The 20,250-nt window shown below is 34.4% G+C and overlaps 1 protein-coding gene across 4 annotated transcripts; it reads right to left on the reverse strand.

Moving 5' to 3' along the window:
- Positions 1-286: 286 nt before the first annotated feature.
- Fatp3 (Fatty acid transport protein 3) lies at positions 287-19,433 on the reverse strand. 4 transcript variants are annotated; one of them, XM_036369165.2, is made up of 7 exons: positions 19,242-19,433; positions 3,014-3,227; positions 2,463-2,953; positions 2,247-2,397; positions 1,795-2,189; positions 1,278-1,717; positions 287-1,215 (listed from the first exon to the last, which is right to left on the reverse strand). In XM_036369165.2, the coding sequence occupies exons 1-7, from the start codon at positions 19,297-19,299 to the stop codon at positions 907-909; spliced, it is 2,058 nt and encodes a 685-aa protein (XP_036225058.1). In that variant the 5' UTR covers positions 19,300-19,433; the 3' UTR covers positions 287-906. The 4 variants fall into 4 exon arrangements, with proteins under 4 accessions (XP_036225058.1, XP_014092921.1, XP_036225059.1 ...); XM_014237446.3 differs by having other exon boundaries at positions 18,791-19,429; XM_036369166.2 differs by having other exon boundaries at positions 18,787-19,429.
- Between the last annotated feature and the right edge of the window lie 817 nt (positions 19,434-20,250).

Raw genomic sequence — 20,250 nt, forward strand, 5'->3', positions numbered from 1 at the left:
CTATGGTATTTATTATGTAATGTAAGTTATATGTTGCCAATATATTCGTTTCCAGAAAATGCGATTAATTTATTTTCTTATAGGATCCCTTATGGACATAACGCTACTGAACTCTTTCAATGAGACAAAAAATGGTTTCGACCCAATTTTTTTAGCAGCAAAGACAAAATTTACTAAGAAATCACTTCACGCTAAATATAAATGTGTACATAAATACCTAACGTGTGAGTAGGTATTTTATCTTTTTAATATCTTGAATTTGGCATAAGTTCGATACAACAATAGATCTTTTTTTGTAAATTCTGTATCTTCTTCTTTATTTATTTAAAAAATAAAAAATATTACATAGGATGCCTTAAGCTTTCAAATTATTGGTATTAAAGTAACAAATTTGTATTAATTTTGTTTATGTATGTACATATCACGTTTTATTAGAAGTTTGCAGTGATGAATAATAATTATTAATTATGTCCAATTGTATTACATTCTTAGGTTTCATATTAATATTGCATTGTAAACTTGTACTAAAGTTGGTAAACATTATTATTTTCGATCCATTTGTTTATTATAACATCAATGGAGCGGAAAAGAGACTCTCCATAACAATATAACAGGGTAAATTATATTAGTAAAAAAATTTTGCATACTATTTGTAAAAATGAAACTATTATTTAAAGATCCTAAAATAGTATTGTGTCAAAGCAAAGAACTGCTTAAGTCATGGTTTGGAATTATCTAAAATTCAGTCTACATAGATTTATAGGTTCTTCTTGAATTATTTGCTAAATTGTTCAACAAAGCTATTTCATCCACTCTATATATGTATATACAAGGTAACCTGATTTCTCCAAAACATGTATGTATGCATAATAATTTGGAAAGATGGGTCACTGCTAAGGTGCCATGCTACAGTCCGGCTTTGCCCTGCAAAAGATCTTCAAACTGTTTCTCCGACAACAAACGATATATACCATCTTTGTTCAAGTAATATATCGGATCTTTGATTCGACGAATATCGAAAGCTTCTCTGGAAAGCTCTATTTTCTTCAGTTTAAAAGTAGCGGTGCGTGGTATATCGTTCATTAATCTAACAAAAAGCGGTCGCGCATAGGCTGGCAAACTGCCCCGAACGCCAGCTGATAGATGTTGCATGTCCACTTTGCGATCAGGATCAACTATAGCTGCCATACCAGCTTTGCCTTCAACGTAGGGAATCTTTAAAGGATTGTAAAATTATTGAGACAATAATCACTACAGCTTTTACAGGGACGACTTACATCCACCCCATAAACAACACAATCTTTTAGACCAATCACGTTAGTAATATTCGCTTCCACTTCTTGTGTTGCGACATTTTCGCCACGCCAACGGAATGTATCACCAGTACGATCTTTGAAGTAGAAATAACCGAGGATGTCTACAACTACCATATCGCCAGAATTAAAGAAGATATCCCCTGAGCTGAATACATTTCGCAGCAATTTCTTCTCGGATGCTTCTCTGTCGGCATACCCATTGAATGCAGTCACCGCGCGTTTAGGATTCACTTTACCAACGAGTAAACCTGTCTCTCCCGGCGAACATCTTTGGCAATACCCACTCGTATTGCGAATGGGCTCGCCAGTTTCCTCTTCACATTTAATGATCTGCACTGGATAGAGGTAACGCACAATTAGTGGCACGAAACCCACAGCACCTACTTGATTGGTGACATTGGCTGAAAGTGGTAACACCGCGCATTAGTTTCAAAGCATTGGATTTAAGTAAATAAAATATTAAAGGAATAAATAATACCGAGATTGGAATTGCCCTCTGTAGAGCCGTAGACCTCGCCAATATGCTGAATATTAAACCTTGATACGAATTGTGACCAAATTTGTGGACGCAACCCATTGCCGTACATCAAGCGTAGTCGGTGTTGTGTATCTTCCGGTTTTGGTGAAGTGGACAACAGATACCGACACAATTCACCAATATATTGAGCTACAGTGCAATTATATTTAATGCAATCCTTCCAGAAATTTGATGCTGAAAACTTTTTTCGCATGACAATGGTACAGCCATGAATTAGAGCATTTCCCACCCCGACAATACCTCCAGCCGTGTGATACAGTGGCAACGCAGTATAAATAGCGTCGCTAACGTTAAGAGATAGCATATGATAGATTCCGCTAGCCATAAATAGATATCTAAAAACCTTCAGGTTTCGAGTTTGTCCGCAAGTAAGATATCATAATTCAACCTACCGTAAATTATTTATTACTGCTGCCTTTGGTAATCCCGTAGTGCCAGAGGTATATACGAATAATAATTTGTCCATTGTACTGCAAGCAGCAATGTCCGCGCTCAGATCCTCGATTGGTTGTAGCTCTAGGGCGGCGCTTAGATCAATAGCACCTGTTATAAGATCAATCATGTTAGTCCGTAGATTCCAAATTAAAAACAAAAATATACATGCTAACCTTTAAAAAGCTTAAAATTATCATTATCTCGTTGTTCTTCATCACTAAATTGATAAATTGGCAAGGTTTTGATTTCCACCTCATCGTGGATTTCTTCCAAAGCCTTACTGAGCTCTGTTCCAAAAACTATTATGTTGGCTTTTGATACTTTGATGGAATGCAGTAAGCTATCGCATCGCAGATTTGAATTAATTAAAGCTGTTACGACACCGATCTTTGAGAGACCAAGCCACAAGCACACAAACTCGGGTCTGGTCTCCATGATTAGAGCTACACAATCACCATGTTTCAGGCCTTGTGATTTGAAATATGCACCTACTTTGTTTGTATGGTTCTCTATCCACTGAAAACTAAGCGATCGATCGTCCATTATAAAACATGGCTTTTTCGGGTGCTTCTTCACGCGTTCTTGAAATATGCGCGCTATTGTCCATTGATTTCGTTCCATATGCATAATGAAGATGTTCATTCTAAGAAAACGATATCCAGCTCTGAAATCATTCAAACCAATCTGTTAAAAATAGTACTTTATTTAAAAAATATAAACTTGCATAATATCACGCTTAACCGTAGTCCCGAAAGCGTACACATACGTCGGGTTCCTAAACATTAATGCCAATGCAGCGCCCAAAAACAGACATCCCTTAGTACTGTCTTTGAACAATATGAATGCGAACAATCCAAAAAGAAGTATGACCACACGGGTGGAGTTGCGTTGTCTAAAATTCAACTCCAACAATATTTGCATGGTGTTTAATTTAAAATCTGTTTAAAGAAAATATAATGATAGATTTGGTTATTAATAACGGCCGATTCATTAAAAACGTAATAAAATGTCATAGATAAAATTCAACGTATGCTATTCAATCATAGTGAACTTCTAAATATCGTCACCTAAAACGCAAAACAATTTATCGTTATTCATATTCAAAACTGCATTTTTTATAGATTACAATTCACTACATCATATTTCATATATACATATGTATAACCAAATGTTAATCCTCTGCTATCAGATATTGCCAAGTTATAATCAATATTAAAAATTTGTTTAAGTGACGGCATGTATACAAGCATAGTAAAGCAACATCTCTTTGGCTCTAAAAATACTATCAAGAATTTTAGGAAAGTCTGTATGAATTTATATTCCAGACTCGACCAGCAACTTTCAGTAACCAAGTATTTAATCTAAAAGTCTTAAACTAATGAACTGGATCGATATCGGGAAGTTTTGTAAGACAATAATAAATATATAATATAAACTAAAGTATTAATAGCTAAAAAGTACTGGTGAAGTATTTCCGAAATCGTAAGAGATTGCAATTCAACGAGAACTTGTTTGGAATAATTAAAAGACAACTGAACTACTAATCCGAGAAGGCACTGGATATAAATGTAATACAAACTCTACCACAAGGCATTCACCATTCAGTCACATGTAGAAAAGTATCGCCCAATCACTTGCAAAGTATTAAAGAAGAAATTCTACGTTGGCTCAAAATAAAGGTTCTTGACACACAATTATCGGTAAGTATTCACACTTCGAGACTTAGTTTTATTGTTATATTTTAGTGGGCGCCAGCTAATATTATATTAAAAACACCTTAAAATAATATATATGTATATGATATTAACTCGACTGAAAAAGCTTTATTGTATTTAATATATATTGAGTTGCATTGCATTAGGAATATGAGGTTTAGACCAAGGTATATATTCTAATTCAGTGTCAAACCACATAATTTGCCACGGACTAATAAAATGCCCAGTGTTTCATTCGGGTACCTCATATATCAACACCAATCATATGGAGGAAAGTCAGACCGGATGTTCCAAAATCCTGATATTAGTTATATGGGGGCTAGGTCAAATTTTAACCAAAGTTTATTCATTTTAGGCACAACGATAAGATTAGTAAAACACGATCTCTCATTTTCATTGAGATAATTCTTATATTGGCCGATATATGCGGTATAAAGCCTACTAAAAGATCGAAAATCTTTATATTATATTAGGTTTGTGGGGGCTAAAGGAAGTATTGACCCGATTCCACCCATTTTTGACATACAGACATAGTAGTATTTGGAAAGGCTCCTCACTGAATTTCAATTACATATCTCACATATTGACTGATATTTTCATTAAAAAGTCAACTATAGGTACCAGAGTCCACATATTCGGTACCTAGAGGCTTAAACAGTTTTTGTTCGATTTGAACCATTTTGGAGCATTAGGTGCCATACTTTAAAGGCACTATTCGTGCAAATTTTTATCCCGTTATATTAATTGCTTCTTGATTTGTATACCGGAAAGTGAAGGAATCAGAAGAATGGTCGTAGCCCGATTTTACCCATTTTCGCACTGTAACATAGGAATGTCAGTAGAATGTTATATGTTATTATGAGTTAGTCTGAAATCGGTAACGTAGATCTCGAGATATCGGTTTTCACCTAAAGGTGGGCGATGCCACGACCACGCCACGATGAAGCATATTTCTACTATCATATGTATAATATTTAATGTGTCTGGCTTGTTTATTTAAAGAGTTATCGCACTGTTTATATAAGTATAAACCTCCCCCCTAAGTACATCACGTCACCTGGGAAAATAATGGCGCACCCTAATGCAACGCACCATTTCCACTATTTCACCAGCATTTTCATTTTTATAGTTAAAGTGATTCTATACGTGAGTGAAGTGAATATCTCAGTGGTCATCACGCACTTTTAGTGGTTTTTAGTAGTACCTTATATGGGGAGTGGGCGGGGTTTTCCCGATTCACCTATTTTCACACTGGCAGTAGGGAATCTAATGCGAATGAATTTGGTTATTATAGCTTTATTGGTTAAGGAGATATGTACATTAAACCTGGGGCCACACCCACTTTTTAAAATTTTTTTAAACTGAAGATGCCCTTGCTTAATGCGATTTATTGTACCAAATAACATTCTTGTATATATCTTATTATGGAGCTTAGTTATGGCAATTTTTTGGTTTTGATTAATGGCGTTTTGTGGGCGTGACAGTGGTCCGATTATGCCCATCTACAATTGCATCAAAATATCTCAATTTTGACTAAAGTTACAGCTTGCACAGACGGACCAACGGTTCTCTATATGTTTCCGTTTAATGGCATTTCGTGAGCGTGGAAATGGTCCGATTACGCTCATCTACAATACCATCTTCTCCATTTCGCCAAGGAACACATGTACAAAACTTCACTCCGATTCGTCAGTTTTTACTAACGCTTGCCCCGACAAACGAACGGAGCGACATACAGACAGTCACGTGGAATTCACTCACCTCGTCATTCTGACCACATATTTATATTAAACCCTAAATTTCCGTCGCTTAGTTTTAGGTAATACAAACAACCATTTACTTAAATCTAATTCATTTAAAAGGAAAACATAATAACCTTGACATAATATCGCCCGGCAATCCCCCATGCTGGTTCTATGATCGTAACAAAATACCTTATTTAATGATTATGATGTAATTAAAACTATTTATAGATCGCTAGTTACTGCTGATATATGGACTAATATATGTATGCCCATATCTTCTACTAATTCTCCAGTACAAATAAAACTAAGTCGCTCTAACGTCATTAAAATATAAAAAATATATCAGTTGCTACAGAAGGACAGTGTCTAGTTAAAACTCCTACATCCACGGTGAACTTAGTTGAGAGCGAAGAGCTAACTAGATCTGCTACGATTTACGAAGAGCCAAAAGGACCTTGCGACTGCGCAGTCGCTAATAGTTGACTATTGCTTGCACAGCTAGTCTGAGCACCATCAACCAGTAGTGAACCGCAAGAGCTGCAGCTAGTGAGACTGAAGTACCTGACCTATCAAGCTCATCAGCATTGTAGTTTCCTGCAATATCGCTGTGGCGTCAGCAAACTAATCTAATCATGTAATAACTCGATACCAGAGATATGTAAGTAGTCTACCATAGACATCCCTTCTTGAGTTTCAGTCAGCGCGCTCAAGGCTGATATCGCTGCCCTACTATCGGAGTGGAAAGTCACCTCTCTGACGTTCTACTTTTACCCACCTGCATTTGAAGGATGCTGTTCTTGGCAATGTAGAGCAAGTAAATAAATTAACTAGAGTAAATAAGCAAAAGTGTTTAATAATTGATAGGAATTTATTAATCTCGATTCTATAAGAGTTAATAATTTATTAAAGTTAATGTGTCAAAATTATTTAAAATAAATTATTAGAAATTAAATGTTATTCGTTTATAAAGGTATCTAGTTTTTTAGAAATAAATTTAATTTATAAGTTTTTGTTTCTTTTCACATTTACATTTTTTGTAACATTTTAAATAAGATTTAAAATGTGTCAGCCGATTAACATCTTAGTACGAAAAACGATGTAACTTATCTTGTCATACACTTGTACAGAAGGTTTACGTGGAGAAAACACATATCAAGCGAAATTATTAATATAGATGTAGGGTTATATACATATTATATAAATAAATTATCAGGATGAATAGGCGAGTTGAAATCCGGGTGACATTCCGTCCGTCTGTACAAACTATAACATAAGTAAAATTGAGATCTCGTAATTAAACTTGGTTCACGCATTCCTTGGCAAAAAAGAAAGAAGCAAGGCGTAATCGGACCACTACCATGCCCTCAAAACGCCATTCAACGAAAACCTATAAAGTGCCATAAATAACCACTAAATAAAGATATATTATATAACTGTCATTCGGCACAGGGTATCGCAGTAGCAAGGGGCAACTGTGAGGTAAAAATAATGAAATAATGGGCGTGGCTCCGCCCTCTAAGAGGTTTAATGTACATATTTCCTAAACCTTTCAAGTTATTATAACCAAATTCCCTTAGGACAAATCTCTTAATCATCTTTTTAATATTGTAAAAATGGATGAAATTGGATGATAACCCCGCCCACTTCCCATATAACGGTTCTGTTAAATACTACTAAAGGCGTGATAAATAAATAAATAAAAGCTACTGTTAAAATTGGACTATGGGCGTAGCAACGCCCACATTTAGGAGAAAACCCCCGGGACTTGCCCCACCGAATTCAACCAAATAGGTTTGAACCAGTGGGTACATTCCTATGTTGCAGTGCGGAAATTGGCGAAATTGGTCTACAACCACGCCTACTTCTCATATAACACAATTTTAAATTCCATCTGATCCTTTCACTTCCCAGTATACGAATTAAACACCAATGATAAAACTTTGCACGAATACTGCCTTTGAAAATCTTATTCTAAATATGTTGGTCAGTCTATGAGTTCTTTATTTATAAAAGTGCTTAAAATCATTTTCTTAAATATACCTGAACAATGTCAAAATTTAGTGAAAACAGCCCAGAACTTTGCTGCCCAAAATATACCTCATATAATACTTTCTGACTACGCACCTGTTTTAAAACCGTTTAGGTTGGTCTAAACGTGTGATATAATAAAAAATTTAAATATTAAAAATTTATAATAAAAAATTTATGTGGACAAATTTTCTTAAAAATTATGTGGTTTAGGGCTGAATATGAATGGAATTGGCTTAAAACTTATCCTTGACATAACCAATTCCGATCCTCTGGTTGACGTTTTGCACATCTCCTCAATATATTAAGTTTAGCCTATTCGATTGAGTTTATGTCAGATATATTATTTGAAGATGATTTTCGCTGACGGTTAATACAAGTTGTTATGACAATTTCATTGGGTTTACGAAAAAAGACGATGAGAAATGGCTTTAAAAGGAACTAACATTATTACTGATGATGAGAGTCGCCAAGCCCTTGAAACGTCAGATGAGGAATATGCTGTGGCAGAAGTAGCTTCTATTATTCTGAGATGTTTAAGATATGATGGCATAGAGACGTGAGCTATGCGCAGACAGAAAGATAAATTGGCATAAATAGTACATTCCTGGAAAAAATTTTACGATAGATGAGCAGTTGGTGCTTTTTCGTGATCGAGCTTCGTTCCCTTTTATCGTACATATAGAAATATTACGTTTGACAATTATTTCACTAGCTTCGAACTAGCAAAAACTTTGTTCTGAAATGGTCTAACAAACGTAGGAACACTGCGAAAAATAGGTTATGCAATCTCAATTTCAAGCACATCCATCTAAAACTGTTGAAAGGAAAATGTTTGGGTTCCGGAATACAATGCAGTTGAACTCATACATATTATATGTACTGCTAAGGACAGAGATTTAGCGCACTTTCTTATATTGAAATACAGTACTTAATAAAGTTAATACTCAAAATACTTAGTTTCTTATAATAAAAATCCAAAGTTTGTTTCACTTTACATTATTAAGTCAAAATTGATTTCGACATGTAATTATCGCATTTTCAAGGATTCTGTGATATGATACGTAACCTGGTTAATACTTTGTGGAATAATCGTTATTATTGTATTAATCACCGCTTCACTTCTGCGTGGCAAGCTCTCTATTAACCTTTGGCATCTGTGCAAAGGAATAGACTTCCATGCTTCCTGTACTACTGCCCAAAGCTCGTCGCAATTTTTAAATTTTCTTTGCCCAACTTTTCCTTTCACACATTCCACAAGTTCTCGATCGGGTAAGCCAGTTTTTTACCACTTTTGCTTGTATGATTTTGCATAAAAATCCAATTTGTAGCATAAGATCATAGGTATATGGATTCATTGTATTTCTATCAAGATATGCAAATTTATCCATATTCCCTTCTTTCTTTACTAGTGGTTCAACTCCATGCCATGAAAACGACTCCCAAACTTTTAAATTCCCTCTACCATGCCTTACGGTCCTTTTGGTATATCTTGGATTGATTTCTTGGGTTTTCTCTCGATGTATCAATGTTTTATTTTATTGCAGTTTATTTCTTTATTTATTTAAATCTTTTAATCTGTGACTGTGAGTGCGCTTTAATATTTTTTTTCGACAAAATCGGTTTTTTTTTCTGCTCACACGCCCAAACAAATTATTTTCATTTAAACGTCTCCGCCCTAGTCTACTTGACACGTTTAAACCCAATTCTGCATTGACTTCAAACATTTTGTTTTGAGTTAACAGATGGGGATCACTTTTAACATTTTTTGATGGCATTGCATATCATTTTTCTGGAACATTTCGCTATATTAGCAATTTTTACTTGGTCTGTACCGTTTTTGTAAAGGCTCCAAATAATACTTCTTTTTTCAAATGAACAGTATTTTTCTTATGCTCTTTTATTAAAATTTGTAATAATATTAAATATTAAATACAACTTCACAACCGAGAGTAGTTGTTTGTTAGCCCAAACACAACTAATGACCGAAATAATAAATTCATGAAAATATCGCTCTCTTAAAAGTAGCAGTAATCTTTCTAATATTATTTTCTTGCCTTAGAAAATAACTTATGCTAAATTCCATCAAATGAAAGAGTTTTCCATACAAGCACTTGATTCCGATCGTTGAGTTTGTATGGCAGCTATATGCTATAGTCATCCGATCAAAACAATTTCTTCGGGAATTACATTGTTACCTTAGAAAATAACTCATGCGAAATTTCGTGAAGATATTACGTCAAATAAAAAAGTTTCCCATACAATCGGCCGTTCCGACGAACCGCTCCTTAGTGAGCAAAGGACAGGTACAAAATTTCAGATCGATAGCTTATATACTGAGGGACTAGTTTGCATATATACAGACGGACGGACGAACAGACGGACATGGCTAAATCAACTCATCTCATCATGCTGATCATTTATATATTATATATATTTTATAGGGTCTCCGACGTTTCCTTCTGGGTGTTACAAACTTCGTGGCAAACTTAATATACCCCATTCAGGGTATAATGAAATTAAAGGAGGTGTGGATACATTAGATAAACTGTGCCATGTGTATACTGTGCATCGCAAAACAAATCGCTGGCCCATGGCATATTTTCCCCATATAATTGATGTTTGTGGAGTTGCAGCTTTAGTTATTTGGGATTCTTTGGATCTTGAGTGGAACTCCAACCAGGCACATTCTAAGAGAAAGCTATTCTTTCCCGACATCGTTTTAAGATTGGTAAAACCACAGATTGTGGCGCGTTCCAAAAAGGGAATTACGGAATCCCATATATCTGAAATGAAGAGTGTAATTTGCGTTTCTAACGAAAGAAGCAAACCATTAAATTCAAACGTAGCTAATGCTAAAAAACGTTGCCATATGCGAGCAACATATGTTTTACAGGTTGGTTGGTTTCACCAAGAAATAGCACTACTAGCTTCAACATTTTTTATCGTCAAGTTGGTACATCACGACAGATGCCTTGTAACTTTGCATGTGAAATGAAGAGTGTAATTTGCGTTTCTAACGAAAGAAGCAAACCATTAAATTCAAACGTAGTTACAAGGCATTCTGTCAATGAATTTACAATCCATTTAAAGTTGACGTGTCAGAGTTTTTTTAAATATGGAAACATTTAATACCGCGCAGTGATTAGATTCGTTGTTTTGAAAGGAAAGTTATGAATAATTGTTAGAAGTGTATAAGGAGTCCTTACATTCAAAACGCACCGTTGAATTTTGGGCTGGTGAATTTAAACGAGCTCGTACTAGGCTTGAAGACGATTTCCGCGAAGAACGACCAAAAACCGTAACCATATTGTTAGTGAAGATCCAAGTTTGAAGCGGGAAATTGCTAATGCCATTGGCATCTCATACGAACAAGTACTTTATATTTTAGATGAAGAATTATAAATGGGAAAGCTGTTTGGAAAGTTAGTGCCCACGTGTTAAAAATTCAATCAAAACTGGATCGAAAACAAATTTCTCAGAATAATTTGTAGCGTTTTAAGCAGATTAAAACCGATTTCTTGTGTCGTTTTATGACTATGGATGAGACTTGGATTTACTATCATGATCCTAAATTGAAACAACAACGTTTACAGTGGACTGAAGTTGGTTGTTCAGCTCCAAAGCAGGTGAAGTCATAACGATCAGCAAAGATTGGTTTGCAGAACAAAAATCATTTCTCATTCAATTCAACGAATTAAAGTACGAATTGCTTGAGCATCCACCGTATTCACCGGATTTGGCTCCCAGCGACAACTACCTGTTCAGAAACCTAAAACAATTCCTTCGTGGCAAGCGTTTTTCGTTGAATAAAGAATCTATTACAGCCGTAGACGGGTATTTTGCAGAGCTTTCGGAAAGTCAGTGCCATCCCTATAGGCATTAAATTATTGGAGGATCATTTTAATAAGTCTGTTGAAATGAAGGGAGATTATATTGAATAAAAAAAATATTTCCAAAAACAGTATTTTTCCATTTCAAGCGTAGAAACTTTTCAATCAACCTGTATATCCAAGCCAAATTGGTCGCATGTGTAAAAAAAATTGTAGTGAATGTAAAAAAAATGTTTGTATAGAACATTCAAGTAAAATATTGAAATGTAACAAAAAACGCAACCGTGGTAAATAAACGAAAAAAAGTTTAATGTAACAACAAAGAATGGTGTTGTATGTTTTTATCCTTAAATCATGCTCAGAGTCTCACAAAACCTTCTGAGAGGTTATGTTATAAAAACATTCTGAGCTGGTAAAGGTTAAACGCGCAGATTCAATAAATAAAGATATGTTAACAAAACAAAAAAAAAAAAAACAGATTCCGAAAACCTAAGGTGACATTGCAACTCGTGCCACTTAATTATTGCCTTATTGAAAAACAAACTTGATATATGTTATGATGTAAACAATTTCTTATCGAAGAGTGAGGTTACATACGAGTGTAGTGATTCAATTTTCACTTTAAAAAGATAACAAAGCCACTGTGGTTTTGGTACAAACTATTGTCGTACCTTACCATCACAGACATAATTGTTATGCGAACTGGAATGTATAGATTCGTATGTAAACTAGATCTGCCATGCAATGAAAGTACACCGTGGCCGTCTACCAGATACTAAACGATATTAAATTTTTCTGGCGATGGTGGCGTCATCGGACAGTGAGGGTAAATACTCATTGTTCCTCGTGGTTTTTTTTAAGTTATTTGGATTGTGGGTAGATACCCAAATGGGGAATTAAAGGGGTTATTTTCTACTTTAGTTAATTTTATCTTACCCTACCGATATACATATCAAACATTAAATAATGAGCAAGAATTGGGTCTTTTTGAGAAATTAAACCCACTATAATAACACATTTCAAACCAATCTTCTGTACATGTTCCTATGTATGTACATATATATTATATAATATATTTATATTTGCAAATTTCTACACAGATAACTATACAAAATTATACTCTTACCAATATTGAAATCATTAAGTATACTAAAAAACATTTTGTAGAGTAACTGATTTTGCAATGTGACCGCCAGGAGTTATAAGATGGAACTACATATTTAACTGGAGCTAAGGTAAAAATTCGGGAGTAACTAAATACATTAGTATGTCTGTCGTTTTAGTATTTAAGAGTACAATACTACATATACATAAGTAAGCTGAAGTAAGTAGGTAACTTTTTGCGTTTTTACTGAAAACGTATCTGTAAATAAAGAGTTTCATCTATAGTAGTAAATATTTAATGCCGCATTAGTAGTACAAGGCATCTTTAACATATGATATTAAGTACACTTGATGCCCTTATTTTTTTTTAATACGACACCAGAGTCAATATTCTCATTAAGAGTGCAATGATCAGCGCACGACTGGCAATATCACATCGTTTATAAGTACATATGAATATATGATTGTATACATATGTTGAGAAATAACACACTTATTGATGCAAATATTTGAAGTAAATTTTTCCTTATTTCCAAAAAATGTCAAAGCTTTATTTTTCACCTGATTGTTTGCGCTGACCGGCGTAATGTATAAAGGTCCCGTAATTATGCTTATTATAGTATTTTGTTGCTGGCAATTTGTTTTGGCTATTACTGATCATTTCTCATTTGAAAATCGAAAGTTGTGCAATGAAGTTATTGATTTTAGTGCGTCAACTTAATTTACATTAATAATGAAACAAGTAAGGAAGTTCTAAGTTCGGTTGTAACCGAACATTTTATACTCTCGCAACTTGCAAGGATCAAAGCCTGGTGTTGGCAAAATTTTATATTAAAGGAAGTATTGATCCGATTCAATCCATTTTTGACACAGAGACATACTATTATCGAAAGTTTCATTTATTTATTTTATTATATATCTTACACATTGACCGATATTTTTGGAAAAAAGTCAACTGGGGTCCACATATTCAGTACCTAGCGGCTTGAACAGTTTGGTTCGATAAGACAATTTTTGGTGACAAGATGGCATACTTTAAACCCATTATTCATGCAAAGTTTTATCCCGATATTTGTTGCTTGATTTGCATAGTGGAGAGTGAGAGAATCAGATGGAATTTAAAATGGTGTTATATGGGAAATAGGCGTGGTTGTAATCCGATTTCGCCCTATAATATAGAAATTTGAGAGGAATATTATGTACCGAATTTGGTTGAAATTGGTTAAGCAGATCCCAAGATATTGGTTTTCACCTAAAAGTGGGTGGTGCCACGGTCTAATTTTGAAGACGGTTCCCATTAAGTCATCTCATACCATATCAGAGATAAAATTTAATGTCTCTGGCATGTTTAGTGCTTGATTAATCACGCTTTTAGTAGTTTTTAACAGTACCGCTATATGGGGAGTGGGCGGGGTTGTCACCCGATTTCACCCATTTTCACACTGACGATAGAGGTGCAAAAACAATTGTTCTCACTGAATTTTATTATTATAGCTTTAGCGGCAGATGCCCCTACCTGATGTGATCCTGTATACCAAATAACAGTCTTGTATTTTATTGTGGAGCTTAGTTATGGCAATTTATTTGTTTTTGATCAATGGGGTTTTGTGGGCGTGGCAGTTGTTCAATTACGCCCATCTGCAATACCAACTGTCTTACGGTACCAAGAAACATGTGTACCAAGTTTCATAAAGATATCTCAGTTTTTACTGAAGTTACAGCTTGCACGGACGGACAGACTGTCACCCGGATTTCAACTCGTGTCGTCATCGTGATCATTTATATATATGGTATGTAACCCTATATCTATCTTGATTAGTTTTAGGTTACACATACAACCGTTAGGTACACAAAACTATTATATTCTGTAGCAACATGTTGCAAGAGTATAAAAATGGGTAGATGAATACATTGTACTCCCGAAAAACGGTGCGTTATATACGAACTTTTTGAAATATTTCTCAAAACACAGAAATGCGGATTACTTTTGCTAAGACTCATGTAGTGAAGGATGTAAAATTTTGGAAAAGAGGACTTGGAGTGGTGAAAGAAAAGTAAATCGCATTGAACCCGATGGTGAAACGTTTCTTCATGGCTCGAAAGGCCAATCTCTAAATCCAAGTTACACCAGGAAAACGGTAAAGCATGGTGTAGGTAATGTCATGGCGTGGCATACGTTTTCGTGGTATGGAATGGGGCCGTTGGTAGAAATTGATGATGCTAAGACACACAATTCCCATTTAAATCAATGCTTGTAAATTAGATATTTATTCATGACATGGTCCGGTTCTGTGGGCGGGAATTAAGGAAGCATAATATCCATTCCCCAAGTACATGCGTGAAACTGGTGAAGAACTTTCTTCGCAGATGTCAAGCTGCTTTGAGAAATCGGGGTCATTCAAGAAAGTAATAACGTGGTAATATGTTAAGGAATACAGTAAATTGTTTAAATTTTTTCATATATACGTTTTTTTCTTAACAGGAAAAAAAATTCGAAGGAAAATAAGTTAATTTAATTTAAATTTTTTTTTTTGTATAATATTACATGGAAAACAAGTTTCTAAAAATAATAGTAAAACACTTTGACATAAAAATGGTCAAAAACCATGGTTTGAAACAAAGCTGTAAATATCTAGCTATAGGATTAATAATAACATGTACTCCCAATTATAATTATTCTATAATCAATTCTTAATATGTCTAACATACATATGTATGTATGTATATTGAGTAGCTTCGGTATGAATCTAGGTAAAATTTCGCATTAGGTGGAGTTTGACAAGCTGAAGAATCCTAGTTTTCTAAACCGAGTAATATCACTCTTCAATTATATCAAAAGAACTTCTCTATGTGCTAAGAGACTTCGTTTTGGTTTTTGTTTCATATATGTATGTATATGTGAAGTATGGAACTCGACAAGTTAAAAGTTATTGACTATTTAGTGTGTTAAGTAAATGCCTACATTTAAGTACATACATATTTTATATATTTATACGTGCATACCATATAAAAGCAATCGTATCTGACATTCTGGTAAACTAATTCCATCTATTGAAAAGTCTAGCAGTTCAATGAATTTGTATTCGAAACACATACAGCAGAGAGCCATCGACTTTATTGCTGACAATAATAAAAACTATGCACTTACTCAGCCTTTCGGGGTCGTATGTGTATGTATGTATGGTAAGTATATATGTATATAGGTATATTGATAGATTCCCGCGTCAATCAGTGGGGCAAGTAGCCAAACTTATTGAGAAGGGCGGGACGAAGTTTTTACAATTAGCAGCGCACGAGATCGCGCGCAAAATATCATTGGCAAGTTGATTCTTTGACCGTCGGTTATGAATGTATGTAAGTATGTATATATTTAAATTAATATATATACATATATGAACACATGCATATGTAATCATATGTTAAACATTTACACATAGGTAGTAAATAATATACTCCGTAACGGGGATTGTTAGGGTATTGAGAATTTATTTTATATATAATATTTACCCTCATTCAAAAAAAAGTTACTTCGAAGCAAGAGAACGTGCGGTAATAAGTATTTATATTTAACTGTTTAGAGCCACGTTTATGCAACTACATTTTCTATTATCGGTGATTGACATTGTTCAAAGATTCTCTCGCCTCTTGTGCCATCCTAACAATTTATCTTTGCTTGGTTGGGCTGCTCTGAACAGATAAAGTCTGCCTCAATTTTCGTCCTTCAACCGAGAATGCAAAAATTCAAAGCCGACTATCTTTCGGGCGATGAACAGCTGGTCAGATTGTAAAAAGAATTCGACTCCCAGATCTATTACTGTCTTGGGGCAGTAAAAACGCTTCTCTCTGATAATTTATCCGAATGCAACTATTTTCGTTTTTAAGACTTTTTAAAGTAACCTTTTTAATGTGGTTAAATTTGTTGTGCCTACCTATTTGATGGATCGATCCAAAAGTTTAACGGATTCAGTATTTGTTATAGATGGAAAATGTCAAATAAGCTCGTGGTAAGAAAAGTCTGTATTGCTAATTATACCCGAATTACCAATAATACACTAAACATATGTTTGTATGTCCTCAGTAAAAAAAACAGTTTGAGCCATCATGTTTTCTAGAAGTTATATTTGCGAAGTTTTTAAAGAAACATCAAACCAACATATTTTTTGTTTTGTTCCCTCTGCCATAGTAACTTGATTATTAAATATGTACATATGTATTAAGGGGTCGAATATTAAAGTAAAATAAAGGGAAAAGTATTGTCTTATAGTGGCACTCCTCGTCGAGTTTCGTCAAACATGTATGCATGTATGTTTGCCACTTATAAAATCAATCAGTAATTTGTCAGCAGGAGAAGTTCGGGCACACATCTAGCAAATGTACAAGTGCCAGTTATACAGTGACAGACAAAAATCTACATACAACCCCTGTTTTCATGCTATTGAAAGTAGAACAAATTTTTAGAAAATTGTGCTGACACAGGTTTATTCTAATATTATTTCCAATCACAATAAAAAAAACTCACAAATTGATTTGTCAAATGTCTACATCCAGTGCAAAGATAACATATTTTAGTGTGAAAACTTTACTTAATTCTGAATATTATTGCATTTTAAAATTTAGTCCCTGTTGATTTTACTAAATTTGGCAACTTTGCAGATGGAATGGTGTTTCAAGCTTCTACTATACGTTCTTTGCGTATAACAGCGGTAGAAATCTGTTTTTTTTTTTCTACGATTTCATTCCAAGATATCCGATTTGATGTGTTTAATTGTCTGGGGCCATTTTTTTTTGTGGTTGAAAGATTCAACTGGAACCGAAATCCAAATTAACCACCAAATCATTTTTCCAATTTTTGTTCCAACATATACTTCTATTTGTGACGAATTATATTACTCCCATTAAAAACTAACATTCCAACTACAGAGGTCGCAACAGCTTTCTAAAGTATTATGCTTCTGCCATCACGCTTTACAGGTGGTACCAAGTTCTTCGAATCAAGCTCAGCCTTAGTTTCTTCTTCCATCGCTACCTCAAATGGTGAACTTCGACTCATCTGGAAATAACACCTTTTTTTACAAAAACATATAGCTTTTTTTTTTGTTGCATGGTGAATTCTAAACGAAATTTTCGTTTTATTCTGCATTAAGAGGCTTATTGCGATGTGTTCTATTGTCGAAATCGTTATCCTTTAGAGTTCTTTGTATTGTTTTGGGATGGGACACCTTTTTATTGTTTCGGAGGAGTTAATTTGAAATCTTTGTTCACCATTTTAAGATTCAAGCTGACGTTTCTACGACATAAATAGATGTCTCCACTGCGCGGCTTAACTTCAATGGAATCACTATTCTGGAAGTTTGTACCATTGCTCGACTCTAGTTTAAAATTTTTGAGATTTTACTTTATGATTTTTTTCTTTTTCTATATTTTATCACCAAATTTCTTAGGTCAACTAATTTTTTTTTTGCGCAGTCATTGTAGCTTTCTTATTCAATAAAAACCAAGCTTGCAACGAATTTATTAGTTTGTTGTAATTAGAAAGAAGATTAGAATAAAATTGTATACACACATTTTTCTGAAAAGTTTTTCTACTTTCAGAACCACGAAAATAGTGGATTTATGTAGACTTTTGTCCGCCACTGTCCATATGAACTAACATACATACGAATGTTTGTATATCTATACATATTAATTTTTGAATAATTCACTTTACGGTATAAATATTACAAATAGAGATTTACATATTTATTATGGGTATGCACTATGTACTTAGTTTTCCACCTATTCACATGTATAAATTACTATGCGTAATTATAGTTTTATTGCCGTCTATTAGCACTGAGTTCCAATTGTTGTTATGCACAAGTCCATGCCTGGATAATTGTAGCTCCTATCACCAGTGATATAGTATTTGTTTTTGTAATATGTGCGAGTGTGTGTCCATTCACACCAAACGAAACGGTTATCTCAGCAATAAAGCGAGTCCAACCGAAACCATAACAACAACGAAGTGATTACGAAAGCGCTGACCCCACCTCCACCCCTACTTTCCCGACATTCACCATTTTATTTTAATACCTACTGCCTCGCGTATGAATCAGTCAGCTGTTTCCTTTGCTGCACTCGCCGCCGCTCGTACGTACTTCAGTCTGGTACCTCTTATCAGTTACAACTGCGCAGCTGACTTTGGTAATCCCTGTTTCACTTTTTGTTTTTCTTTGCTTGCTATTTGCACTACGTGCACAGTTCTATGAACATGTATGTATGTATGTACTTATATATAATTGTTGGCTCCACGGTTAAAAACTCAAAAAACGCTTTACCATATTCTCGTGAGCGTCATAACAATGCAAATTGCACACACCGAATGACCTAGCTACCAACCTACTTTGGCCATCAAATAATCATAAAACGACCGAATCAAGTGCTTTTAATTCTAATTTATATATGTATGTATATTTGTCATATAGTATCTAATTATAATTTATCACTTCAAAATATTATTTGTTTGCACATTAAATGTCGGCACTCACGCCCAATTTCCTTTATCAATTCATAATTACAAAATTTTTGGCTATTTAATATATACATAGGTAATAACCCTAGTGTTCTATTGCTTTCTATATTATTTTTGTTATTTTTTTTTATTTCACATATAAATCGATTTTGCGGCACTTAGTCTCACATATGTTATGAACGACTCTCGCGAATGAACTGACAACAGCTGCTCGTGTACAGCTGATTGCTTTACGAGTTTGCTTTTTACCTATTCGTCTTTAACATTTGGATGAGTACATGTGTAGGAGTATATAAATTTAATACTAGTTTATCATTAGAAGAGGCGTCAAGGTAGAATACCAAGCCACTTGTTAGAATGCCATTACAGAATAAAAGCCAAATAGTAAGCTATAAATGAGATGTGTTTACTGCGCTACTTTTATATGAGTTTGGCGTGTTTAGTTGGTAAAAGCACTTAGCTAAGACACAAACCGGATATGATCGTATTCAAAGTTTCGCAGATAGCACGGTTGTGTTGGACAATAATTCAAGTCAAATTTCGTGAAGATATCGTCTCAAATAAAAAGCTTTCCCTAAAAGGACTTGAGTTTGATCGTTCAGCTTGTATGGCAGATAATGCTATAGTGGTCCGATATCGGCGGTTCCGACAAATGACCAGATTCTTAGAGAGGAAAGGGTGCAAAATGTCAGATCGATATCTCAAAAACTGAGTGACTAGTATAAATATGGATATAAAGACAAGTCGACTCAGATTATCATTTATATACATATATATTTTTTGTAGGGTCTCCGACGTTTTCTTCGTTGTGTTACAAATTTCGTGGTAAACTTAATAAACCCTATTTACGGAATAAAAGTGCTTCCACGAATAATAAAAGCTTCGGACCTACATATGACGTTTTTTCTACCGAAAATATCCTTAAATCCGTCTGTCCTTCCGTTTCTGCAAGCGATAAAAATTGATATATCTTCATGAAACTTGGTACATGTGTTCCTTGACACTTAACTTCATTTATTGCAAAG

Source organism: Bactrocera oleae, chromosome 4, assembly GCF_042242935.1.
Source record: "Bactrocera oleae isolate idBacOlea1 chromosome 4, idBacOlea1, whole genome shotgun sequence".
Taxonomy (NCBI): Eukaryota; Metazoa; Arthropoda; class Insecta; order Diptera; family Tephritidae; genus Bactrocera; species Bactrocera oleae.

Bases quoted from the DNA above. Each gene is read 5' to 3' on its own strand.
- Fatp3 (XM_036369165.2), bottom strand. From the start codon at position 19,299: ATGTATATATTAAATAGCCAAAAATTTTGTAATTATGAATTGATAAAG. The intron at 2,190-2,246 runs GTAGGTTGAATT...GAAGGTTTTTAG, and splicing joins GCAGTAATAAATAATTTACG to ATATCTATTTATGGCTAGCG. The intron at 1,718-1,794 runs GTATTATTTATT...TACCACTTTCAG, and splicing joins AGAGGGCAATTCCAATCTCG to CCAATGTCACCAATCAAGTA.